General features: G+C 38.2%; 2 protein-coding genes across 5 annotated transcripts in view; one reads left to right on the top strand and one right to left on the bottom strand.

Moving 5' to 3' along the window:
• The window catches only part of INTS7 (integrator complex subunit 7), an 86,884-nt gene extending 67,872 nt beyond the window's left edge, over positions 1–19,012 (bottom strand). Inside the window, exons 1-3 of the mRNA XM_041766105.1 lie at positions 18,803–19,012; positions 7,046–7,175; positions 4,385–4,531 (exon numbers count right to left, since the gene is read on the bottom strand). Of these exons, the coding sequence (XP_041622039.1) occupies positions 4,385–4,531; positions 7,046–7,175; positions 18,803–18,896 (371 nt within the window). The 5' untranslated portion in view covers positions 18,897–19,012. The remainder of the gene's footprint in view (positions 1–4,384; positions 4,532–7,045; positions 7,176–18,802) is intronic.
• A 193-nt stretch (positions 19,013–19,205) lies between these two features.
• Positions 19,206–27,492, top strand: part of DTL (denticleless E3 ubiquitin protein ligase homolog) — a 43,037-nt gene continuing 34,750 nt past the window's right edge. For all 4 annotated transcript variants that reach the window (XM_041769259.1, XM_041768989.1, XM_041769076.1 and 1 more), the window contains exons 1-5: positions 19,206–19,403; positions 24,615–24,740; positions 25,806–25,904; positions 27,118–27,179; positions 27,265–27,385. In XM_041769259.1, coding sequence (XP_041625193.1) covers positions 19,352–19,403; positions 24,615–24,740; positions 25,806–25,904; positions 27,118–27,179; positions 27,265–27,385 — 460 coding nt within the window. In that variant the 5' untranslated portion in view covers positions 19,206–19,351. The remainder of the gene's footprint in view (positions 19,404–24,614; positions 24,741–25,805; positions 25,905–27,117; positions 27,180–27,264; positions 27,386–27,492) is intronic.

The raw sequence follows: 27,492 nt of genomic DNA, 5'->3' as shown, positions 1-27,492 counted from the left end.
GTGAGTTGGGACCACAGTAGTCTTCCCTACACATACAGCCAAACTTTTCTTCAGTTGAACAGGCCAATGCTTCTCAAATGGTATTTCAAAAAGTTGACATCTTTTTTTTTTTTTTAAATTACAAAAGCACTTACAGTATTTTTCCCTTTTAAAAGGAGATTATTTTGAAGACCTCGTAGTATAAACTAAAAGCAAATGTATGGTGGTTAGTGGCTATCAGATAAGCACACTCACTTGGTTTGACAAGGCCAGCACCTGGGGCGGGCGGGGGGGGGGGGGGCGCACGGTTAACACTTACCCTAGTTGGGAACTATCTTTATTCTGAGGCATACATTATTTTAGTTTGAAACAGAAAATATAAGAAACAATAAGGTTGAGATATAACCTAACAAAGAGCATAAAAATGGTAGTAATTTTGTTCATGGCTTTCAGGCCCTGAAAGAAATTTCTGTCTATTTTAAAATATGATTTAAAAAGCATATATCTGACAAAGGATTAGTATTCAGAATATATCGAGAAATCCTACAATTTTGTAATAAAAATAAGTAACAATAAAATCTAAACAATTTAATGAAAGAAAACAGGCAAACAATTTGAATGGATCTTCTCAGAAAGAGATAGAACTGTCATCAAAAGGTACATGAGAAAGTGATCATCACCATCAAGGAAATGCAAATCAAAACCACTATACATCCCACCAGAATGGCTAAAATGAAGACTGACAACGACACCAAAGATTGGCAAAAGTCTGAAGCAACCAGAGCTCACCACTATTGGTCAGAATATAAAATGGTTAAAACCACTTTGGAAAAAGGCCTGGCAGTTTCCTATAAAATTAAATATATGCCTACCCTATGATTCAGTATTTTCACTCCTAGGTATATATTTGTCAGAAAGGGAAGCGTGTTCACAAGTCTTGTACAAGAAGGTTCACAGCAGCTTTATTTATAATAGCCCAAAACTGGAAACAGCATAGGTATTCATCAGTAAGAAAACAGATAAACTCACAGTCACACAATGGAAAAGTACTCAGCAATAAAAAGAACAAATTTCTAACATACAAAATGGATTCATCTCAAAAAGACACAAAAGGATACCCATTGTATAAGCCCACTTATACGAAGTTTGAAAATTGACAGAAATTTATTGATATAATGGCAAAAAAATCAGAAGAGCAGTGGCCTCTGGGTAGGTGGATAAAGGAACTGAATAGAAAGGAGCATAAGGGAATATTCTGAAGTTCCAAATCTTGATAGTGGTTGGAGTAATTTGAATCACCTGTCAGTACTCAGTCAATTAACTGACACTAAAGAATCAGGTAACTCTGGAGCATCCGGGTAGCTCCATCGGTGGAGTGCCTGACTCCTGGTTTAGGTTCAGGTCGTGATCTCATGTGTGATGGGATCCAGCCGGGCACTGGGCTCTGTGCTACATGGGGAGCCTGCCTGAGATTCTCTCCCTCCATCCCTACCCCCTGTGCATGTGTGTGCTTGTGCGCATTCTCTCTTTCTCAAATAAATAAATAAATCCATAAATCTTAAAACAAAAAGAACCAGATAACCCTGTAAACAAACTGAACTCTAGTGAATGATATATATGCTAAAGTATCCAGCGGGAAGTGCACAATTGTAATTTACTATGAAACGCATTAGAAAAAAATTTCTACTCTAGTGTTAAAATTTATAATGTTATTTAAAAAAAGAAACTGCATTTTAATATATTTAGCTCCAAGTTAAATGAGTGATTTAAAAATTTTTATTGACAAATCACACTTTTTCTTACATAATTAAGGTAGTAAATGACACAGTGCTTATTACTTTTTTAATGGCAAAATTAGTTTTTATACTTTAAAAGATCACATTTTTACTTTATAATGCAATATTAAATAATACACTAAATTAAAAAAATACTTTAAGTCATTTCTTGTATCATGAAAAAACTATGAAATCATGAAAAAAATTTTTTAAAGATTTTATTTATTTATTTGAGAAAAAGCATGAGGAGGGGAGGGAGAACGGACTCTCCACTAAGCAGGGAGCCTGATGTGGGGCTTGATCCCAGGACTCTGGGAACATGATCTGAGCCAAACGCAGATGCTTAACTTACTGAAGCACCCAGGCATTCATGAAAAAAAATTTTAAGGCAAATCAAAAATGTTCTACTTTTGTGAGAAAGGTTTGATACTCTCATATTGTGTTGATACTAGAATTTTTGTTTTGTGTTGTTATAAATACACCTTTTTTTTTTCGGTATTTGATATTTATTTTATAATTCTGCAAACTTTACAAAATGATCTGATTACCCCTTATTCCTGTTCTTCAAGCTTTTTCCTCTTCCTAAAGTAACTACTCCAAGAATGTTTTTAAAACAGGCTTTTATTTGGCAAAATCATATAAAGCCTTGCCTATATAAGGATCTTATTAATGTACTACATTTTATGTATTCATTCATTCATTATTCACTTATTTCTAAGATTTTATTTTTAAGTAATCTCTACACCAACATGGGGCTTGAACTTACAACCTCAAGATCAAGAATAGCATGCTCCCTGGACTGAGTCAGCCAGGCACCCCTATACTGTGTTTTAAATGGCAACTGGACTTCTTAACATTCTTAGCTTATATATATATTTTTAAAGACTTTATTTCTTTATCAGAGAGATAAAGAGAGAGAGAGTACAAGTTGGGGGATGAGGTAAAGGAAAGATAAGCAGACTGCCTGCTGAGCAGAGAGCCCAACTTGGGGATCGATCACCAGGACCCTGAGATCATGACCTAAGCTGAAGTCAGATGCCTAACCAACTTAGCCACCCAGGCACCTGAACTCAAATTTCTTTTAATGTTTTTTGCATTAAGTGTTAATGTCATAAAATATAATTTCAAACTGATTTTTTCCTTTATTTATTAAAGATTTTATTTATTTATTCACAAGAAACACGAGAGAGAGAGGCAGAGACAGAGACAGAGGGAGAAGCAGGTCTTCACAGGGAGCCTGATGTGGGACTTGATCCCAGAACCTGGGATCATGTCCTGAGCCAAAGGCAGACGCTCAACCAATGAGCCACCCAGGTGTCCCCTTTTTTTTTTTTTTTTAAGATTTTATTTTGATGTTTTCCCTTTAAAGTGATCTTTCTAAATAATAAATAAATAAACAAATAAGTAAATAAATAAATAAATAAATAAATAAAATCTTTCTGGAAGTTTTCTAGAAATCTCTGGTTTTATTGATAGCAACACTTCTTCAATGAAGAATTGTGGCAAAGCCACATTTGGAAAGAACAAGCATGCAAAATTAATGGAATATTCAAATATTAATCTATTTCTTCTCAAAATATTCAAAGTAGTTCTAAATTAGGTATAAAATCATTCCACCAGTTAAATTCTATTATTTTTTTAAAATTATCTTCTGATTAAAAAAAAAGTAACTCATGCTTGTGGAAAATAATTCAGACATTGCAAAACTACTCAGGAAAGTCTCTTATAATCTATAGCCCAATTACCTCTGCCAAAAATAATCACTGTTAACAGTATCTATTCCTCCAGATATTAAAACTTAGAGAAGTGACATCCTAGACTTCATGGTTTAAAAGAGGGCTCACTCCTGAACAAAAACAAGTCAGATATGAGCCCTAAAATTTAGGAAAAGTGAATTCCAAAAGTCTAAAAATTGCACATACATTCCATAGACAGTAGACCTAAAAAGGGAATATGTTCAAGCTGGATATAAGACTTACAATACGAAATTCTGACAAAATTAAAAAAACAAAACAAAACAAAACTGGGGGGCATGGCGCTTGGTGGCTCAGTCGGTTGAGCAGGGCCTGCTTGAGATTCTCTCTCTCCCTCCACTTCTGCTCCCCTCAGCCCCTGCCAATCCCTCTCTCAAATAAATAAAATCTTTAAAAAGAAATTTGTTTTTAGATGCCAAGAAAGAAAAGAAAAGGCTGGTGAAACTACAGTGGTTCTATCTGGCATTCTCCAAGGAGTTCCAATAAAAAATATTACATATAAAAATGAGCACATAACCAAGGGTGAATACAAAAACTGACATGAAACAGAACAAGGTCAGGAAGGTAAGAGTTCAAAATGAGCTGAGGCTAAGCTAGACTCAGACCCCAGTTATCTGATCAGAAAACCAACCTATGAGAAGGAATCTTTCAAACACAAGTTAAGCAGTAATTCACAACCAGAACAGTACCATAGGTGGTAACAGAAAAGCATGTACACATAGGGATAGTTACCCTATTTCTGCCTGGGATCTTGGCTGAAAAAACAAATCCTTAACATTCACACTGAAAAAAGGAAACATATTGCCTTTTTTTTTTTGATTATATAATTGCAATTCAAACAATCTTGTGGTGATTCATGATAGCAACAGAGTATACCGGAGTGTGATGGCTCTTGCTACAGGATCATTACTATGAATCACAGAGAAAATTCTCTTCACAAATTCATCCACATTTAGAATCTTCTCCAAATGCTTCTCACTTTGTTGAGTAACTTTAAGAACACACAGCCTCAGGAAATTGTTTCTATGAAGAACCAGAGATAAAGCAAATTAGACTTTAGGAAAGTAATATTTAATTAAGAACCAAAGCAACACTAATGATATTAAATTTTAGCAATAGGACAATGTTTTCAATCTTATTATTACTTGCCTCATTAAAAAGGCTGAAGCCTACACTTTGGTTTTTGCTGTTGTTGTTTTTAATCTAGGAATACCAGGCTGGTATAATATTCAAAAATTAAGCAATGCTTAATTACAAATTTATAATATTAACAGGCTAATCAGTTACATAATCATATCAATCAATGCAGAAAAAGCAAGGAAAAAATTCAGTAACCCAACCATGATAAAACTAATCAAACTAGGGAATAGAAGAAAACTTCTTTAACTTGATAAGGAATATAGACCAAAAGCCAAGAACTAACATTATATTTAAGTTGCCGGAATACTGAATGCTTTCCTCAGAATTCTGGGGAAAAGGCAAATATGCCAGCACTCATTATTCTTATACAATATAGGGCTGGAACCTCAAGCTAGTGCCGTAGTAAGAAAAGGAAATAAAAGGCACACAGACCAAAAAGGAAGAAAGTCTGCCCTGATTTGCAGATGACACAACTGTGGGCATGGTTGGTATATTTGATTGCTTCACTACACTGGAAGAGGGATTCTCAAGTTTTTGCTTTTGCATTTGTTATTATACCTGGAATGCCAAAACAAAACAAAACGTAAGGAATCCTTTTCAAATGTCTGATGTTCTCCCTAAAAATAATTTTCTCATGCTGTGCATACTGTTTATCCAGGTATGTCTCAAACGTATTATGTACAATAAACACAAATGTTCAGACTGTCAGATAGGTAATATACCATAGCTTCTGGAAACCAACTGCCAAGACTGGGATGTTGGCTTTGTCTCTCATTAACTATACTTTATCACTGTGGACAAGTTCAACTTAACTTCTCTGTTCTATTTCATTTCCTCAATTATATAATGCTGACCTACAGTACTTACCACAAATGAGAACATGTGCAAATGAGAATAGCAACTGATGTATAGAAAGAGGTTAGTAAATTTTAGTTATTTATATTACTGCAGATGTGTAAAATAAATGTCTCCATTTCCCCTTCATGTCTTCTTCTAATCAAAGAATACTGACATTACTCACAAAAATTTAATATGCTTAAGGATTTTCATCAAAGAGCAAGATTATATATAAAACAAAAATTAAGAAAGCAAACAAGCAAGATATGCAGTAAAGGAAATGAGTTTATATGGCAAAATATTCAACCACACAAGTTATTTATAAAATGCTAGTTAAAACAGCAATGAATTACCATTTTATAACTAACAAATCAGAAGTAATAAAACTAACAGCCAGTGCTGACTAGGCTGTGGTCATGAGGTATGCAATCTTGGTGAAAGTGTGAACTGACAGAACTGCTTGGCAAACAATTTGTAATTCATTTCAAAGGAAATAAAAAACTCATGTCTATTGTATGGGATATTAGACTTCTCATAACTCAGCATTTACAGTTCTGTCTCTCCTTCTATAGTGGATGGAACTAATTCCATATTCAATCCTTTCCAAGAGGTCCCATCATATCATTACCTGGATATTATCTGATATCCTCAGACACGTATGAGAAGGATGGATGAGAAATGTGAAAGCCAAAGCCAGGAACTCTAAGCATGTATCAGGGAAAGGATAACATAAAGGACCTAGGACTCAAGTACCAAGAAGGGATATGGAGCTGAGATAACATACTCAAGATCAGAGAAATTCAGGTGAGAGCTTTCAAGATCCAAAGTTTGGAGACACTGCTCTACTGATGTATTTAGAGAAAACAGGAGCTACATGTAGGATTCATATGGTGTTTGGTAGTGTGAAGCCTACACTTAGATTACTAAGCATAAGCAGTTGGCAATGCCTGCAGCCCTGCTGCAAGACACCAAAATGGCAGTGATAGAAAGAGAAGCCCTACGGATGAATTAAATCTCCTCAATCATATTATGACCAAGACCAGGAGGTCAGATGGTCTTCCTCTTCTCTCAAGCTAATTCTACACATTTCTTCTCCTTCAAGTCTGACTCTGTGCGTATAAACACATGAGTGCATGCAGGAGAGGGACCAGCAGGGAGGAAAAAACCCCAAAAGGTATTTATCCAGGGCTTCCATGTTTCAGACACTTCCCAGTAACATGTAATCTTGTGTTGTAAGTTATTAAATCGGAACTTTTCAAAACAATCTGTGCAAACCACAGATACTTCCAAAATAGCAATAATATACATATATAAAGATTACCTTAATTTGATTTATCCTGTTCCCCAAAGAAATAAGTACTCTCTGACTTGTAAGTTCATTTCTGCTTAAAATGCCATTACATTTCATAACAAAAGTGTTGTAAACTGCCATGTACATCCACTAAAATGGCCACTAACCATGTGTTAAGTCCCAAAAGGCAAAAACAATAAAGACCACAACATTAAAGAAAGAAATCTGAACAAAGTACTTTAGGACACTGAGGATTTACAAAGACTTACCCAACTCTGAAAACATCTGCTAACTTTAGGAATGCAGAATTGATGAGAATAGGGAATGGATATTTCTGAAAGAGTCTGGGAAAGCGAACGACTGCTTCACACTGTTCACCAAGTTTGCCAGATCTTAGACCTATGAAAGGCATGGAAACGGAAGAACAGCTTACAAACCTGTAGCTACAAGGCAAAAATAGCAAATACCAACACAGCACTACACAGTAAAATTATTTCTGCAGTAAAATAACATTCATTCACAATTAGGTAAAGTACCACCATACTTTATGATCTTTTTAAAAATAAAAAGAGCCTATAAAATAGTAATTTGGTAAGCTCCCACTTTAATATAAAATAATAAAAAGGAGATAAGTCTTTTTCAAAGAAGGTTGAGTATCTTAAAGAATATTTGGGACTATAAAATAAATCTCAGCAAATTTAAAAGAACTAAAACCATACTTTGTTATGTTCTCTGACCATAATGGAATTAAATTAGAAACTGCTAAGGGAGGGATGCCTGGGTGGCTCAGCAGTTGAGCATCTGCCTTTGCCTCAGAGCATGATCCCAGTCCAGGGATCAAGTCCCACATCAGGCTCCCTGTGAGGAGCCTGCTTTTCCTTCTGCCTGTGTCTCTGCCTCTCTGTGTCTCTCATGAATAAATAAATAAAATCTTAAGAAAAAAAAAAAAAGAAACTGTTAAGAGAAAAATATCTAGAAAATTCCCAGATATTTGGAAATTAAACGACTTATAAACAAGCCACAGGTGAAAAGAAAATTAGAAAAATCTCTTGAACTGAATGAAAATGAAAACACAATCTGTGAGATACAGCCAATGTAGTTCTTTAAGAAACATTTATAACATCAAATGCTTTTTTTAAAAAAAGATTTTATTTATTTATTCATGAGAGAGAGAGAGGCAGAGACATAGGCTAAGGGAGAACCAGGCTCCCCATGGGGAGTCCAATGCGGGACTTGATCCCAGGATCCCAGAATCACACCCTGAGCTGAAGACAGACACTCAACCACTGAGCCACCCAGGCACCCCAACATCAAATGCTTTATATTAGAAAGAAGAAAGGTCTCGGGGATTCCTGAGTGGCTCAGCGGTTTGGCACCTGCCTTTGGCCCAGGACGTGATCCTGGGGTCCTGGGATCAAGTCCCGCGTCGGGCTCCCTGCATGGAGCCTGCTTCTCCCTCTGCCTGTGTTTCTGCCTCTTTCCCTCTCTCTCTCTCTCTCTCTCTGTCTCTCATGAATAAATAAAGTCTTTAAAAAAAAAAAGAAGAAAGAAAATACAGAGGAATCTTTATGAGCTTGGGTTAAGTAAAGAATTCTTAGAAAAAAAACACAAAAAGCACAAATCATAAAATAAAAAAGGGATAAAATAAACTCCATCAACATTAAAAACATCTGCATTTTCAAAGATACTGTTAAGAGAATGAAAAAACAAGTCAGACACCAGAAGAAAATATTTGGACAATGTGTAGGCCGCTTTTAAGCCACAGGCTTGAGCAATGGAAACTGAGTAAGGTAAAAAGGCCCACAGCGACCACTGAGCTGCACACAGGTCCATTAGGTAACCCATCTCAAAATATCCATAAGCCCTAGCTGACCAAAGGGCTACTTAACGACCAGGCACAGGTACCAAAAAGGAAAATCCCATAGTTCCCATGCCTCCTCAATACCCCCCATACCCTACCCCACCTCCTCAGTCTCCTTTGCTGTCCCACCATGCTGCTTTCTTGCAGTGTATTCAATAAACGACTATCTCTTTTGTTCTACTTTGGGTGAATTCATCAGCAGCACCTCCAGCCTCTACCCCATAGGGTTGGCTCCACGGACAACATCTCCTTATGTCTCAATAAGATGACAACCTGATTTTTTTAATGGGCCAGATTTGAAGAGAAATTTCATTAAAGAAGAAATATCAATGGCAAATTCATGCAAGTTAACAGATGTTCAGTACTGTTGGCCATCAAGGAAATGTCAATTAAAAACCACACGAAGACATCACTACATAGATACTAAAATAGCAAAAAAAATTTCTTTTAAAGATTTTATTTATTTATTCATGACACACAGAGAGAGGCAGAGACAGAGACACAGGCATGCGGCACTCGATTACAGAACCCTGGGATCATTACCTGAGCCAAAGGCAGACGCTCCACTAATGAGTCACCCAGGCGTCCCATGGAATGGCAAAAAATGTTAAGACTGACAATACCAAGTGCTAATGAGGATATGGAGCAACTGTGAGTCTCATATATTACTGATAGGAATGCAAATCTATACCATTCTTCGGTAAACAGTCTGGCTGTGTTTATAAAGATAATCATATACTTACTATAAGTATAGCAATACTACTTCTAAATATTTATCTAAGTGAATTGAGAACATATGTCCATAACAAGATCTCTATTCAAATGCTCACAGTAGTGTTATTCATAATAGCCCCAAACTGGAGAAAATGTCCCCCAACTGGTGAATGAATAAACAAATTGTGGTATATCCATACAATGGATTATCACTCAGCAATAAAAAGGAAACAATTGCTAATTCATGCAACAAGAATAGATCTCAAAATCACTTGCTATGTAAAATAAGTTAGACCCGCCAAAATACTATAATACTGTATGACTATTTTATAAGACATTTGAGAAAAAGCAAAACTTTGAGACAGAGAACAGATCACTGGTTGTCAGGAGCTAGAGAGAGAAAATTGCAAAGTACAGCGTTAGTTTTTGGAGTGAAGGAAATATTCTATGTCTTGACTTGTGGTAGTGATTTCATGACTGCATCCATTTGGTGAGTATTACTATACATAAATTATACCTCAATAAATCTGATTTAAAAAAAAACAACCAAAAGGTAATGTTCAATCCCTAAAAAATACTCATTTAGAAATGAATATCTTGATATGGTATTAAAAATAACAGCTTCAAATATTTTCTTTTGGTATTTTAGCATTTCTAAAATGCTAATTTTATCTATATTTATACAAGAATAAGTACCCTAGGATATCTCTGTTCAATAAACTCTGCTCACTGTTAAAAAATGACAAAGTAAGTATTAGTCTGAGGACTCTACTGATTGTCAGTATGTTTCAATATAAAAGCCAACCACAGGGGATCCCCGGGTGGCACAGCGGTTTAGCAACTGCCTTTGGCCCAGGGCGTGATCCTGGACTCGCTGGATCGAGTCCCACATCGGGCTCCCAGCATGGAGCCTGCTTCTCCCTCCTCCCGTGTTCTGCCACTCTCTCTCTCTCTCTCATAAATAAATAAATAAATCTTTTAAAAAAATAAATAAATAAAAGCCAACCACAAGTAAATCTGCACAAGCAACTTCTACAACTTACTAACAGTTTGAATTCTATAAATGCACTCATTTTGGTTATTTGGTACTTGGAATATATTTCCTCATAGGAAAAAAAAAGCACCATCAGCACTCATGTTCCAGAATCCAATAATCACTTATCATTAAAGTTCCTATGGGAAAGTTAATTCAAAATTACTTCAAGTTTGTAACTGAGATATCTAGAACATATCCCTTCTTTGCCTGCTCCCTTCTTTCCCTATCCTCCAACCTCCACACATGGAAGAACTGCCACTAAAACTCTTGGAGTCATCTTCCAGCCACACATAGTGCCAATGGAAATGCTCTAGGTAACTGGCAGTAGTTCATATACTCTTAAAAGCTTTTCTAAAGGCCTAACTTGACAAAGGGGTCAAGGGACACATATGGAGCATAAGGACAAACGGGAAGGGGAGAAGAGGAAGGGCCAAGTCTGAGGATGGAGGTGAGAGGACAGAGAAGGAACCAATGTGTTCATCTATGTGTGCTGCAGGAATCTGTTCCGACAATTCAAGTAACTTGGACTTTTTCCCTCCTCTTTTTTCTGCCAATAGTTGAGTGACGCAAAAGGGAGTAAAGTTCTGTTTGTAATGAATTAATCTTGGTTGGGATGGAAAAGGTAAAGTAGGAGGCAGCCCATGTAGGGGATAGAATACGATGTTTTACTTTCCCTTAAAAACAGAACCACAGATGGCATCCATTTGTTTAAATATGATGATTTAAAATCTACCAATAATTTTGAATCTGGCCAGAGAAATGTTTTGATTTCTCTAATACTGTCAAATTTTACTTCCTTAAAATAAAATAGACCCTCATCCTTGTAACAGGGCCAGTCAGAACAAGTAAGTTTAAATAGTAAATTTCTTATTTTCTGATGTAAGAACTTTAGGAAAAAGGAAATAAGGAAGGCTGGCTCTGAGAGTCTCAAGCTAAGGTTCAAGTGAAGAGAGAAATGCATTAAGATTTAGGATTTAACAATAATCCTTAAAAAAAAAAAAAAAAAAAACAATAATCCTAGGCTGGGGCAGTATGGTACCCATCTTGCTTGCTCTGGGCCAATTTCAATTCCAGAATAAACCAAGCACCTGAAAACAGGTACTCAGCACAATCAGATCTTGTTCCAAGAGGGACTATTTACTTTACTTCTGTTGCTAGTTACAACCAACCTAAGGAAGAATGCCCTGATCATAAAATCAATGATTGGGAGAATGTTAGTGTAAAACAAGATTAAGGTGGAGGGATGTGATTTCTGTTTCTACCCCTTTCTTTGTATTCTCCCACCAAAGAAACAGAGCTCTCTTTCTTTTCCATGCCTGGAATTAAACAGTGCTTAATTCAGCTGCAACATGCAGGTAGACTGGGAGAACTAAAACAGGTTGTCTGTCAATTGCTTATTCATTCAAACTTCACTTGGCTGCAGTGAAATTCATTATTCTAGACTTATTTAGCACTTAACATGTGCAGATCATTTTGTGAGGCTAGTAGTTCAGCATCAGAAACATTTGTAAAACTTTTCAAAAATACCTGTCCCAGAGTTCTACTCCAAACCTACCAAATCTGAGGTTGGGGCCCAGGTATCTGTTTAGCTACTTTGAGAAGGCAGGAATTTAGATCCTCAAGCTATCCTCCACCACTTCCATCTTATTTAACTGCCCTGCCTATACTGGAGTTAGAAAACTAGTTAAGTTGCTGAATCTAACCCTCAGAAAAATTTTATCTGATAGATAATATTTTTTTTAAGGTTTTGAATTCATTGTTAAATTTTTTTTTTTTTTAATTTATTTATTTGAGACAGAGCAAGAGAGGGAGCACACGCGTGCACAGGAGGAAGGGGTGGAGAGGCAGAGGAAGGGATAAGCAGGCTCCCCCTCTGAGCAAGGAACAGGATGTGGGACTCAATATCAGGACCCTGGGATCATGACCTGAGCCAAAGGCAGACGATTAACCGAGTCACCCAGCTGCCCCTCATTGTCAAATTTTAAAAATGAAATGAGACTTCATATAAAACCCAGAATGTCTGCTTTTGAAAATTTTAAAGATCTGCAATATCACTAAGAAGGTGAGAGTCTTGACCAAAGAAACACTATAGTAGTATTGCAGGCCTGTGTTGAAGGCCCATTTGGGTCTGATATCATTTCTGATAATGGTCATATAGCTTACTATCTTTCTCTAGCAATTTTTGGCTGCTTTTGGGCACACATAACTAGAAGAGAATCTTGGATGAGATTTTAAAGTGCTGGTAAAGGGGCCCCTGGGTGGTTCAGGTGGTTAAGTGTCTGCTTATGGCCCAGGCCATGATCCTGGGATCAGACTTTGTCAGCCTCCCTGCTTAGTGGGGAGTCTGCTTTTCCCTCTGCTCCTTGCCCTGCTTGTGCTCTCTCAAATAAATAAATAAAATATTTTTTAAAAATAAATAAAAAATAACGTATTGGTAAGAAAGTTAATCAAGCTAATAAAATGGAGCACCTGCATTAGGCTCTCCGCAGGGAGCCTGCTTCTCTCTCTCTGCCTATGTCTCTGCCTCTCTTCTATGTCCCTCATGAATAAATAAATAAAATCTTAAAAAAAAAAAAAAAAAAGAACGATCAAGATAGCAGTTAGCCTCCATGATGGTGATGGTATTATGTGCTTATTCTGTGCTAAGCACTTTACATGAATTAAACTCTCACTACAATCATAGAAGTACTATTATTATCCCCCTTTTAAAGATGACACAGGCAAAGGCTGGTTACTCAACTTGCCTAAGGAACAACAGCTAATAAATGGCAGACATGGGATTCAAATCCTGGCAATCTGGCTCCAGAGCCTATGGTTCTAACCTATTATGCTAAAATACATCTTGAGCAAGTAACTAACTAGAGAACAGAGCTTAAGATTTTAAAAGGGCTATTTAAATTATGATTTTAGAGTGGTATGATTCTGAGAAAAGACAAATTCTAGGGAACTGAAGAACAATATAAATGATGGTAAACTTTGGGATTGTTACCTACAGTATTCAAGTTTTCAAAACAACACACATTTCTAGGTAGCATGCTATCAGCCAGAGTTCTTAGCTCCAAGCAACACAAGCTAACAGGCTGATGAGGCACAACATGAGTTTCTTAAAAACCTAACCAACAGTTTCAAGGCCAAGCATCTCAGAACACCTAATACCACACTGCCAGACTGATTAGATGAGGAGAGGTCTTGTTGCTAGGAAATACCAGATGCTACAATCAGCTCTGCTGACATCCAGGAGCCTGTAGCCATTGCTGCTGCTCCTGTCCCCTAGAAGCACTGCAGCCACCGTCGCTGCCAGGGTACAGAACTGAGTATGCTCTCCACCCATGCCTCTTGCATTGCTAAATCCTGTATCTAAGAGCCCAGAGGAGGTTTGTCTGATTAGTAGGGCCAAGTTCACATCCTGCGCTCTTGCAAGGGAAGCTAGGAAGGTGAGTTTTTGCTTCCACCCTCGTGAGGCAGGATTCATTGTGTGGGTCGTTCCTCAAGCACAGGAGGAGTGATCACAAGATGCTAAGTGACCACCAACATGACTAACACACACTACAAAGAACACTGCTAACAGACATTACCTTACAAGCACATTTTAGTTTAGTTTGTTATATACGTTTGCTTCAGCTAAGGAGTCAGGATGATTCAAAATGGAGCCATAACACACATATGTATCTTAAAGTGTATTCTTTAAAAATAGGGGTAGAGCAAAAAAAAAAAAAACAAAAAAAACAAAAAAAAAAACCAACACAAGTATGCACCACACATTATAAGGTAAGCTAACAACCCATAGATTAATAAATCGCTAATGGCAAGTCTCAGTAAATTCTATTTAAAAAGCAGGAATAGAAAAAACTGAAATGATAGTCAGCTCATCTGATGACAATAAAACACCCTTCACCTAAATTTAATAAATTGTCTGTAATTGTACATGGCAGAATGTATGCAATACTGAATAGCATGCACACAGAATACTGATTTAGAATCATGAACTAATTTATGAACATTCACTTTTAGGAATTTTTAACTCATTTTGTAAGTTACATGACAGTAGCTCTTAACCATATATAAAAATGAGCTTATAGATTTAAGTAAGAATTGAAAAAAGGCCTTGGGTTTTTGGAATAGTTCATGACCCAATCAAGTGATCACCAATCAAGAGTTGAGATGTTAAGACTCTCAATTCCACATGACCTTACAGGTCTACTTCTTGACCCTGTCAGACTAAATATGGTCTGGTGGTACAAATTCCCGAGAGAGAATTTGATTGACTCAGTGTGGGTCATATGTCCATTTCTGAATCAATCAGCTATGGCATGGAATTAGTCACCTGTACAGATCTCACTGCAGAGGCCTCTCTTTTTGTAGGGAATATGGAGATACTTTTAAAGCCTATTTGTTTATCATGACATCAACTACATCTGTGCCAATATGGATTGTGTAACAGTAATCTGTGGTCTCCGAGTTCATGGTCTGAGAATTCACGTTTTGAATATAAGTGAGGGGATAGCCTCTAAGGGGAGAATAAGGGAGTATAAATAGTTGTCCTGATGTATATCTATCTTCAATTTCATATTTAAATTCTTCATTCAACATCCCATCAAATTTCAACACCTCAATGAGCAACTCGATCTCCTGTATTTCTTCCCTTCCCATAGCCCAGCTGCAAGAAAGGTAACCACTCCCTTCCCTGTTGCTTTCACTTCATCCTTTCAAGGCCAACCTCACAGGAATGAGACAGGCTGAGTGATATCATTTAAGGCAGACTCTCCTTTTCACTCAAGGTGAAGATCTTGCATAGGTTTTCCTAAATCATCGGGATACCTTCGGTCAGTTCAGACCATGCAGAAGTTATATTAGTGAGAAAGTTACACTGATTACAGTAATTTATGTGAGCTATGTCCTTTACAATGCTACATTAATTCTTATCCATATTAAAAAATGTGTCAGACAAATGTAAGTTGTACTTGATTAGTTTCCACAGAAATTCAGCATGGTTATCAGCTTAAAACTCTAAAAAAGGGGCACAAAGACTGCTACATAGCAGCTAGAGTGATCTCTAAAAATGTTAACCAAACCGGGTCAGTTCTGTTTAAAAACTTGTAATGTCTTCTCAATGCACTTGGCCTAAAATCCAAACTTCTTGTCCTGACCGAGGCCGTATTTCATGTAGCTGTTTCCTTCTTAAAGCCGTACTGTTCACTAGCATAGCCCCAAGTCTGAGTACAGTGACTAACACAATGTAGGTGATCCGTAAATATCTGCTGGATGAATGAATGGCTATCAAATGATTATTTTCTTGTATTGCTAACTACATCGCAAAGGAATAGACCTGACTCAGCTTCAAAACAGAATCCATTTATTCCTAGAGATCAGAAACAAATAGCTTGCTGCCATGCTTGCTTGAAAGGCTCAGAACGAAGTGCAACAGTTTATAGATGACATTTCCCAAGTGTGTATCTTAGGATACTAGTGCCACAGATGTTTCTTTATAATGGAGTTCAAGCATCACATCTATACACCTAACCGCCTATTCAACACCTCCATTTGTATGACTAAGAGACACTTCAAATTTAGCAGTCCCAAACTGGTAACACTTCCATTCACTCAATAAATGGCAATACACACGTCTAGTAGATCGGACCAAAAACCTCTAGGTTTTCCTGACCACTAATTTCCACATTCTCATCATTCATTAGCGAATCAAGTCTCTCAAATTCACTTGCCAATCCTGTTGGCTCTACCTTCAAAATATGTCCAGAATCTCAGCATTTCACACACCTTCATTGAAACCACCCTGGCCCAAGCCACTATTTTTTTCCTCTAGACTGTTACGATTGCCTCCTCACTAGTTTCCCTACTTCCATCTCTGGCCCTCCCACAGCGGCCAAACCGGTCCTTCTTAAAATTAAGTCAGACATGCCACCCGTCTGTTGAAAATCCCCCATAGTTTTCTAACTCACTTAGAATTAAAGCCAGTCTTTTCAATGGCTTGTATTACTCTACACGAACTAGCTTCTGGTTGTTTTCATCCTCCATGGCTATCACGCTGCTCCAGAAACAGCATGCAAAACAGGTTCCAACCTCAGAGCCTTCGTACTTGCTGTTCCACTATTTGACCAGTGAGGGCTTTCTCTGACTATGCTATATAAAATAACCAACCAACCCCAACCCCACACCCAGTTTTCTCCAGCCCCCTTCATTAGTTTCATTTTTCTTTATAGAATGTATCACTACTTGCCACAATATATGCTTACTATATTTGCTTATTGCCTATTTTCTCTGTCCAAAAGATAAATTCTAGAGTCAGGGGCTTTGTTTTGTTTCTGTTCCCCTAGTACAAACCCTGATGAAATAAGTTAGGTGTGTGAATGTGTCTGTATGTGTTGGGGGGATGGAGGGAGGGAAGGAGGGACAGGAAGAGAGGCTATGGCGTAAGAAACAGTATTCCTTGGAATGCACTTTGGGAATTTCTGGTCAACATGTTTCAGAATTAAAAGAAAGTTACAACTTGTAGCCTTCTGACCCTATGACCTTCAGATCATAAAACAAATACTTTAACAGATAAAGCCTGAAATGACTCAATAGTTAAAATACTAAACTATATTCTAATGAAACTGGCTATTTCTGTAATCTAATTTCTTCACAGTTTTAAAAGGCATATAGCATGGTGAAGTGAAAAAGAACAAAAGTTTTGCCCTTATCTTGTTCAAATTATTTTTCTGAGCTTGAGACTCATCTAGGAAACACTTACCTGGGGTACTGCTGGGAGACTTGAACGTGAAGGCTTACTTAAGACTTAGGACTGACAGCTGGTATATAGTTAAATGATAGTCATCCATTTATGTCTTATAGATCTGAAATATTCCTATTTCAACTTCCAAGAAGCAAAACCTGTGTTGTTTTTTCTTAGCACAATGGCAAATTTAAGGAAGTAATTCTAGATTTTCTCATTTCTCAGAACCGGATCCTAATCTCTGCTCTACAATCAGTCTTACTGTCATTATGAAAGGAGCCCACCTGGACCAGAGTGGTAGAAAATGTCTTTAGATTTGTTGGGATTATTAGATAACTGGACCTGCAACTCTCACTGGGGAATAAGGAAGAAATTTCCAGAATGGAAAGGAAAGGGTTATGTAGTGTTTAAAAAACACATTTAATCTTATAATTTTTTTATTTCATGGGGGACAAGCCCTACAGCTTTGGTAAAAGAAAGTCAAGTTCAACATCATTTTCTTGACAGATGTGGATGCACTAAAGATACTGTGACACAACCAAAGGAATATCTCACTGGAGCGCTGTAACATTTTTATGCTGATCTAAAAGGAGTTGAAAGCTTTTTAAAAAGTCTGAGAAACACTTATCTAGACCTACCCACTAAAAATGTTTACAGGTTAAAAAAAAAAAAAAACGGAATCCCAAAAAAGTTGAGTGCCCAAGTCAGAGTTGGGAACTGGCTCAACGTGGACTTAAAGATCCTTCTAATCAGTAGTCCCAATTCTCAACAATATGATACTGGCTATGGTTATTAATGAAGAATTTGACAAAATCTGTTTCCCCCATTCAATAAAAATCACTGAAACAAAGGCTTAATACTTGAGTTCTTTGCTGTCAAATATTTGCCTTGGTCTCCCATAGCTGTACCTAAAAGGCATATTCCTTTAGCATTCGATAAAGACTTCTCTTGCATAGTTTTATTACTTAATACTTACAACAGTGTTGCCAGCTCAATGGTACTAGACCCACTTTGCAGACAAAAACATCGAGGTTAGGTGAAGTTAGGTGACCTGTCCATGATATTAACACTGATGGCACTGGAATTCGACTCCGCCTAACTCCAAAGCTCCTTCCATTACACCAACCAGGCCTCCCATCCCTAACCCCTCCTCCCAAAGGAAAATAAAACTCGTGGAATTTACAGAAAGAGGAGCTATGCTTTTCGGATTTTTCTTGGCCGTATTTAATCTACCTAGTACCCCGAAGGTAAGAGGTACAGAAATTAAAAAAAAAAAAAAACACATCGTTATAAAGTGGCTGCAAGATTACTATTCCGCACTCTTAGTGAAGACCTGGTCTCAACTGAACGTACCTGAAAAATAATTTCACAGTTTAAATGTGGCATTAAAAAAAAAAAAAAAAATGCTTGGAAAATCGGGGGACTGTGCCCTCCAGCGGTCACATCGGGCCCATCACTGGAGCTCACTACTTGTTCAGCTGGTGCAGAGCCAAACCAGCAACGCTGCAATTTTCCTGCAACCTCCCAGAGCAGCGAATGCCCTGCACTCCCCAGAAGCCGAGGGGGCCGCCCTCGCCCCCGCCCAGGGGCGCTACGCGCATGCGCCTGGCCGGCGGCCGCCACCGCCTGGTGGCGCCACTGCCCCCCACGCCCGTCTCACCCGCTCAGCCCGCTCTTTCGAATACCTTTGTCTAATTCCATAAGGGCAGAGTTAGCATCCAGCTCCTGTTCGCCATAGCCGGCATCTGCCAGGAAAGACTTAGTTGAGTTTGACGCCATGACCCGAATAGTCCCCCGACTAGCCTATGTTAAAAAGATCGCAAACTCTGCCCCAGCACCGCCATCTTCTTCCACCACCTTCTCGCGGATTTTTCCTCCGCGCTCTGTCAAGCCCTGTTACGCATGCGCCCTGGTCTCCCCGCCGTTCGCCAGCGCCTCGGCGGCCCCCCGCGCAGGCGCTCAGGGAGCTCCTCCACTCTGGGTTCCCGCGGCTCGGAGAAAAGGAGGCGGGGATTGGAGGGGGGAAGTGACTCGGAGGCGCCCGGACGCCGCCGCGGGAGCCAATCAGAGGGCGTGACGTCAGTTTGGCGGGGAGTTTGGTGGCCGGGGCTTACAGTGGCGGGAGTTGGAGGCAATAACTAGTCGAGTTGTGAGGGGCGCGAGCTACGCTTTCTGCTCAACCTGGGGGCATTTCCACGGCTTTTCTGTCGGTTGAGCCTTTTCCTCTGGCCCAGATGCTCTTTAATTCGGTGCTCCGCCAGCCCCAGTTCGGCGTCCCGAGAAATGGTGAGTAACGGCCCTAACCGCTTCTCGTCGCTGGCGGGCTTCACCTCCCCCGAGCAACGCGGCGGACCGGGGCCGACCTCTCCCCCCGCCCGAGTGAGTGCGTGTTCGCGACGGCTGCAGGAGGGAGCTGCGCTTTCTTGCCCTTGGGATGCTTTGTGATCGCAATCGGGATTTTTAAAGCCGCTAAAACGTGGGCTGACGGAGGGAGGAAGAGTCGAGTGGACCTGGCCTTCCTCTAACAAGGCTTCTGTGTCTGTCGCGCCTTAGAACTGCCGGGACGCGTGCCCTCGGGGTGCATCTGGACGTGTGCGGCTCCACGGCCCTGTGCGACCGTCGGGACCCGTATTCCCCGTGTGGTTGGTTGACTCGGTGCTGCCCCGATTCATTGGTTGTAGGACTTTAGAGAGAGAGAGCTCGCCCTGCTGTTCGCGGTAGACGGCGAGCGAGTGTGATCCGCTATTAGGGAGCTCGTTCCAGGCCGGGAAGGACGACATCTGCTTCCAGCATGGTCAAAAAAAAAAAAAAAAAAAAAAAAGTTTCCCCCCCCCCCCTGATTACTGCATGTGCGTAAAAATACGAAATTCCAGAGTGAAAAATGCCCGTAACCACATCCCCCCAGAGGTGACCACGGGTAATAGATGAAAAAATAGATTATTCCAAGTGGGGTTTTTTGTTTTTGTTTTTGTTTTTTGCTTGTTTGTTTCTTTTTCTTTCTTTCTTTTTTTTTTTTTTTTCCTCCAATGCCAAGGGGATCTGTACGGCTATTTACAGGAGTGAGATCAAAATGTTTTGTTTGCTTCTCGCTGTAACGGTATAGCTTGGGGGGGATATTTCCGCGGCATGTTGGAAATCCGAGTTCCTCGCTGCCGGTTCTCGAGACTCGGTCGCTTAAAACGTCGCGAGTGGGGATTTTTGAGCTTGTAGGTTTGGGAGTCATGGACCTGAAAACGTTCTTGGTAAGTTTCTAAGGAGGGAAGTGAACTGTTTATTCAGAGTAAAGTTGGATAGGACGAAATCTCACTCGTTTAAAAATGGACTAGGCCTTCTTCCCCAACCCCCCACCCACCCCCACTCCCAAACCATGTGGAAAACAAAAAGAAAAGAATCTGAGAAGGGGACTTTGTATATAGTAAGGCAAAGGTCTACGGAAAGGATATTGAGAAGGAGACGGAGGAGTAGTCCCACAACTTCCTGCCCCCAGTCTGAACTTCATACCATCCTTACCTACTTCCCTCTTGGATAGTCTTTCTGATTATACTCTAAATGCCCCCTCTTTTGGACCCTCCTGAGACCTTGCTTGAGTATCTTCTCTATGCTCGGTGTCTTCTCCAAGCCCAGTGGTTAAGAGCTGCCAGAGTTTTAATTCCAGCTCCCATTCTTATCACCTGTGAGACCTGGGACGAGCTACCTATACACTGTGCCTCTATTTTGTAACATACTCTCCAGTCTCATCTGTCTACCTCCCGTCTCTCTCTCATTCACAAGTACTCAATTTATTGTTATGTGTCAGACATTGAAATTCATTCATTGTTCTATATTATACACTGAACCTACAGGACCGTCTTCTTTCCCCTTCCATGTTGTTGTTCCATTCTAGGCCCTCTTTTCCCCTCTCCTTCCACCTACTTACCATGGATGAGCCACAACCAGGGCTTCTTCCACTACCACTTGGCAACCTTCCATTCCCTATACTTCACATCCATTCCTGTAAAAGATGCATGCGTATCTTCACCCAGCAGGTCAGTCCCACAAACATCTCAAACTCAACTAAAAATTCAAGTACTCAAAACTGAACTCACTTTTCCCCCAAACTTGCTGTATTACCTCCTTTAGGGAGTGGTCCCATTATTTTAACTAGTCTTCCCAGCCAGAAGTCTGAGTCAATCAAAATTCCTCTGTTTTCCTCAAAATACAGAAAGCTCCCTTAAAATCTCTTGAATCTATCTTCTTTCTATTCTCACTGATTTTGCCTCGTCACTATAACTTGGATCTGTTCTACGCTTACCATTCCATTTCCCTAGGTTGGGCCCTAATAATTTCTTGTCTGTATTATAACAAGGTTCCCAAATGGCCTCTTAGTTTCCCTCTCTCCAGTTTATTCTCCACAATGCTGCCAACAAGCTTTCTAAAGTGGAAATCTGATTACTGTTCTATGTATTTTTAAGTTATAATCTAGAAGTTTTTATCATAGGTTTAAACTTACTGAAATTTTAAAATAAAAACCCTATGTCACTTAAAATGTATCTAATAAGATATAAATACTGTAGTGATTTGATGATCACATCAATTATTTTTTTTAAATATGAACAAACTCTTTAACTGCCAGATTTTCTATGTACAGTTGAACCTTGAACAGCATAGGAGTTAGAGTCCCCAAACACCACACAGTCAAAAATCCACCTATAACTTTGACTTCCCCCAAAGCTTTACCAATAGCCTCCTGTTGACTGAAAGGAAGCCTTAACAATAACATAGTTAACACATACTTCTTATGTTATACATATTGTATACTGTATTCTTACAATAAAGCTAGAGAAAAGAAAATGTTACTAAGAACATCATAACCAAAATACATTTACAGTACTATATTTGTGGGGAAAAAAATTCACATTTGTGAACTTGCACAGTTCAAACCTGTGTTTGAGGGTCAACTATTGCTGCTTTTTCTCCTTGGTTTATTTCCACTTTATTTTTCCCACAGAATTTATCCTGATGTAATTTGATTCTAAGCTTGAAAAGTTCTTTTATTGATCATGCTGCTATACTCCCTGAAAAAAAACATACTCGATATTTTCTGTAGTCATATGACTCTGAGTTGAATTTGTTACATTTATTAGTGTACAAATGATCAAAACAATATAGACTTAATTTTGATAAATGATTATGAAGCAAAAAGTAAAATTTTATTGGAGGTATATCTTTTAAAGAGATGGATCTGGCCTTTGTTAAAGGAATTATTGTCTCTTAGTTGGAGTCCCAGAAGTTTTTGTACCTTGGATCAACACAAGTGTAAGATTGGGGCATGGAAATGCCTTTCTTTTGAAAAGTGGAAGACATGCTGTGATGAAGGGAGAGGAGGAAAAGCCTCAACCTTCTCAGACCAGTTCTAGAGAAGAGCATATATCAACTGATTCTCTGAGAACTTATGTCCTTGGATACTCTGAAATCCCATGTAATCCAGAGGCTTAAATTGTACATTGAGGAAAGAATAAGTATTTCCTAAATGAGTGCTATGGGGGAAAGCATTACATGTTCATGTTGGAAACAGCATAAGCGCAGTAAGGATCCAAAAGTTGCTTAAGAGACTGGTCCACAACTGTGTGTTGTAGGGAGTGCAGAAATGGAGGGGGAGATAGGGACAAGTTACTGAGCCATGTTAGGCCGTTTGTTGGTGTTTGGCTTTTAGTCTTAGGCAGTGAGGTAGAGTTTAACTTCAAGGAGTCACTGTTGATTTGCAAAGAATTAGGTTTCTAGAGCTTATCATGTATGAACATGTTGAGAGTGCTCTTTCATTTCTACCTTAGGCCCCTTAGGAAAATACCAAAAACTGTATTACAGAGGACCCTGGGTAGTAAGTGGATCTAGATAAAGTATATAAAGCTTTTAAAAACAAATATTTACCTCTGCACTTGTTAAAAATATTGAAATGTGATGATACATCGGAATTCTATAAAGAATTGTGTCTTAATTTAGGATGGTCTTCACAGTACCCTCAACAGTCCCTTCTAACTGGTTCCCTCTAAATTGTTCAAGATTTGGTCCTCTTGAATTTGTATGTTATAATCATGAGATTGTTATTTTTTTTTAATTCAAAACCACAAGTGTATATATATATATATATATATATATATATACACACATAACTTTAGAACAGAGGTTTTTTATTTTAAAATTCATTCTGTAGATGGATATTTGTGAACTCTACAACATAACTATTGTATTCTTCCTTTAGTGGTCTTTTAATAGCTTTTTTACACTGATACCTGACCTTGAGGGTAATACCTGCAGGAATGATTACTAAATCTGGATTGTATTCTTTGCCTCTTTTGTAGTGATTCCTTCAGGTTATCCCTAGGAACATCAAAGCTAGATTTGCTTGAGGTTATGTCAGACTATAAGATGTATTCTCCAAAGAGTATTTTTGATGAAAAGTGAGAATTGAAAGTACCCTAAAATATGAGTTTATTAATTATTTGGACAGCTTTCAATAGGTTTTAACTTTATTGTTTCCTCTGATGCTTAATAAACATTTAGTTCTCAGTAACCATTTATTTAGTGTTTCTTTTATATGTTTAAAATGTGTTCACCTGCATATCTAAATAATAAAACTTCCAAATGGTAAAAAAAAAAAAAAAAAAAATCTTTGAAGATTGCTTACAATTTCTTTAGGACCATAGTGCTCATTAGATCTTTGACCCAAACAGAATAAATGCTCCCTCCATCCTGAATTTCTTCTTCTCTCTTGTATATTCAGTGAAAACTTACTCATCTCTCAACACATTTGATTTCACTTCCTCTAAAGAATTCCCTGACCCTACCACTAGCCAGGGCATAACTGATTGAATGCTAGGGGTAGGTACATAGTGCTTCACTTTAAAATTGCTCTAATATAGTTTAAGATACTATGACTTGTTAACATTTTCGAATCCTAGAATTTCAGTGCTGGAAAAAAGAAGCAAAATTAGGATTTACTTGTGATTATGTTAGTAGATAGGCAAATTTGCATAATTTCCTTTAACTCCTTTACCATTGGATTATGTATGATGTTGCAGGTAATTAAAGAGTTGGCAGTAATGTTGATTTAGAAACTCTGGAAACAAGATTTTAATTGAAGAGAATGACAACTTTCATGGTTGTATTCCTCATTGTTGTGTTTTGTAGTTGTCACCAAAGGGTATAGAAGGGGTAAGATCTTTTCTAACATTCAAAGGCCATTTGCTGCTTATCTTCAGTGTATCAGCAAGAGTCTCCATTTAAGATGGTAAGCCCAAAGCTGTACCTCATCAGAAGTTGAGAGTGCTTTCATTTCTACCTTAGACCCCTTAGGAAAATACCAGAAACTGTATTACAGAGGACCCTGGGGAGTGAGTGGATCTATATATAGAGTATATAAAGCTTTTTAAAAACAAATGTTTACCTCTGCACTTGTTAAAAGTATTGAAATTTGATGATACATTGCAATTTTATAAAGAATTGTGTCTTACTTTTCAGGATGGTCTTCACAGTACCCTCTACAGTCCCTTCTAACTGGTTATCAGTGCAACTGTAATGATGAGCACACTTCTTATGGAGAAACAGGAGTCCCAGTTCCTCCTTTTGGATGTACCTTCTCTTCCGGTAAGAGAAATACTATCTAAGCTAGGTTTGCTCAGAAATTATCTGTTTTATACTTAAAGAAAAAATTTACTGGGGTGTCTCCCTTTCAAGAAAGAGTAGGTTAGATAGATGGTAGAGAAAGAAATTTACTGAGGTGTCCCCCTTTCAAGAAAGAATAGGTTAGGTAGATGGTAGAGATTTTCTAATAGCTCTTCTCTGATTTTTGAAATAAGACTTTTTAAAATCTCTCTGTATAATTATGTATTTCATCTAAAGCATAGGACTCTTATAGTATTGGGGCTTTTTTTGTTTGTTTTGTTTACTAGGAAAGGATTACAAAGATTCAGCCATCATGAAAACTGCTTTGCCCAATAGATACACCTTTTGGTCTGATGGAGTCTCTCTCTTTCTATAATACATTGGGGAACATATGAACAGAAATAGATACTTGTCTTGTCCCCACTGTTAATAATTTAAGAGGGGAAAAGTGAAAGGGTATTGAAAAGGAAATTTGGGGCCTGGGTGGTTCAGTCGTTGAGCATCTGCCTTTGGCTCGGGTCATGATCAGGGGAACCTGGGATTGAGTCCCGCATCGGGATCCCCCCCAGGGATCCTGCTTCTCTCCCTCTGCCTGTGTCTCTGCCTGCGTCTCTGCCTGCCCCTCTCTCTCTCTCTCTCTCTCTCTCTCTCTCTCTGTCTCTCATGAATAAAATAAAACCTTAAAAAATAAATAAAAGGAAATTTAACAACCTGCTGGTGGCCTATATCATATGCTTTTCTTTACCATTGGTCACTACCACTCTTGTTTTAAGGACTACTCTTCTCCAAATAAGAGATTATCTAAAAATAATTTTGGTGCTTTTTAGTCATTTACTGAATTAGATATTATGGCAAATATTAAGCAATCTTTAATTCAAATTGCCTCTCCCATCTCAATGTTATTTGGGTAGAATCATCTTCCCTCTTTTCAGATTCTTTGTATTTAACTTGTAGCTTTCAGTTAATCTGTATTGTATTGTTATAGCTTTATAATCCGCTTTAAAATTTTTCTGTTACTCTTTATGTATTTTATTCTTTCTTATTTAGCTCCCAATATGGAGCATATACTAGCAGTTGCCAATGAAGAAGGCTTCGTTAGACTGTATAATACAGAATCACAAGCCTATAGAAAGAAGTGTGTCAAAGGTAAGTCTAGGCCTAAAATTTTTGTTTTAACATGATTTTAAATTCATAAAGTCTTAAGTAAATTGTTACTTGAATGTATTCCCAATTATATTCACTTCTGATTAAGTCTTGTCTAGGGACCAGGCTAAAAGAAAATGGTAGGTGACCTCTCTGTCAATAATATTAACTATAGCAATACCTTTACTGAAAGTTGAAAAAAAAACACCACCACATTTTAGGATTAAAAACAGTTCTTTTAAAAAGTTTAACCTTTTGGAGTACCTGGGTGGCCCAGTTAGATAAGTGTCTGCCTTTGGCTCTGGTCATGATCTCAGGGTCCTGGGATCAAGCCCCATATCCCCACATTGGGCTACCTGCTCAGTGGGGAGTCTGCTTCTGCCTCTCCCTCTGCTCGTCTCCCCACTCATTCACGCATGTGCGTTCTCAAATAAACAAAATATTCTTAAATGGAAATCTTTTGCGCTTATTGTGCTTGGAGGAAACATTATTTTTTAAAATACTCATATTGACCAAACATCTCCCATAGATAAGGCAAAGTTCTACTGACCTTAAGAAGCTAATAATTTGGAGCTAGTAAAGTCAAGTGTGGAAATAAATAAAATGGACTGTAAATAATGTAGATATATAAAGAAAATACCACAGATATCAAAAGGAAAGCTCTCATGTGGCAAAGATGGCAAGGAAAGTTTTTTATGAAGAGTGGAACATTTGAGTTGGATTGTGGTATTTAAACCAATGGAGGTGGAATAGGACATGCCAGGCAGAGGGGAAAACATTAGCAAAGGCCTAGAGATAAGAAACCATAGGCTATAATTAGGGAATAGAGAATAATCCAGTTTGGTTGGAATAAGATATATGGAGATAGAGATAAACCTTGCAACAGAGATAAAGGCCAAAGCATGCAGAACCTTAAATGTCAAACTACTTTAGATTCCATTCAGAGAGCATGATGAAAATGAGCTGGAGAATGTTTCAGAAAGATTCCATTTTAGAGAATATATTGCTATCGAATTTGATATTGAATGGTAGTTCTCTGTAGTAGTAAAGTAAATATGTAAGTTTTCTGAGTACATTAGTTCTCTTTGACCCATGGATTATAAAGTGCTAATGACTTATTTTTTCACTCCAGCTTTCAAGCAATTCAAACTGCTATTGATATGGCTACCCCTGAACATAGTTTAGACATTTCACATTCACCCTTTTCTTTGTCTAGAATGGATGGCTCACTGGAATGCTGTCTTTGACCTGGCCTGGGTTCCTGGTGAACTTAAACTTGTAAGTGACTTTCATTTTATTGAAATCTGGGTAAACACTGGTAGAGCATTGCTTTATTAAATTGTGATACCTTATTTCTTGAAAGGTTACAGCAGCAGGTGACCAAACAGCCAAATTTTGGGATGTAAAAGCTGGTGAGCTGATTGGAACATGCAAAGGTCATCAGTGCAGCCTTAAGTCAGTTGCCTTTTCTAAGTTTGAGAAAGGTAAGCCTTTGTCCTCTTTCATGTCCTTAACCTCCTTTATGGTGAGTTAATAAGAAGCTGTGATTGCTTCCGTCCTTTCTCCTGTCAGAGTTGCTACTTTACCTACA

Source organism: Vulpes lagopus, chromosome 1 (assembly GCF_018345385.1).
Source record: "Vulpes lagopus strain Blue_001 chromosome 1, ASM1834538v1, whole genome shotgun sequence".
In the NCBI taxonomy this organism is placed as follows: domain Eukaryota; kingdom Metazoa; phylum Chordata; class Mammalia; order Carnivora; family Canidae; genus Vulpes; species Vulpes lagopus.
The sequence above is the reverse complement of the archived record's forward strand: the minus strand, read 5'-3'. Positions and strand labels throughout refer to the sequence as shown.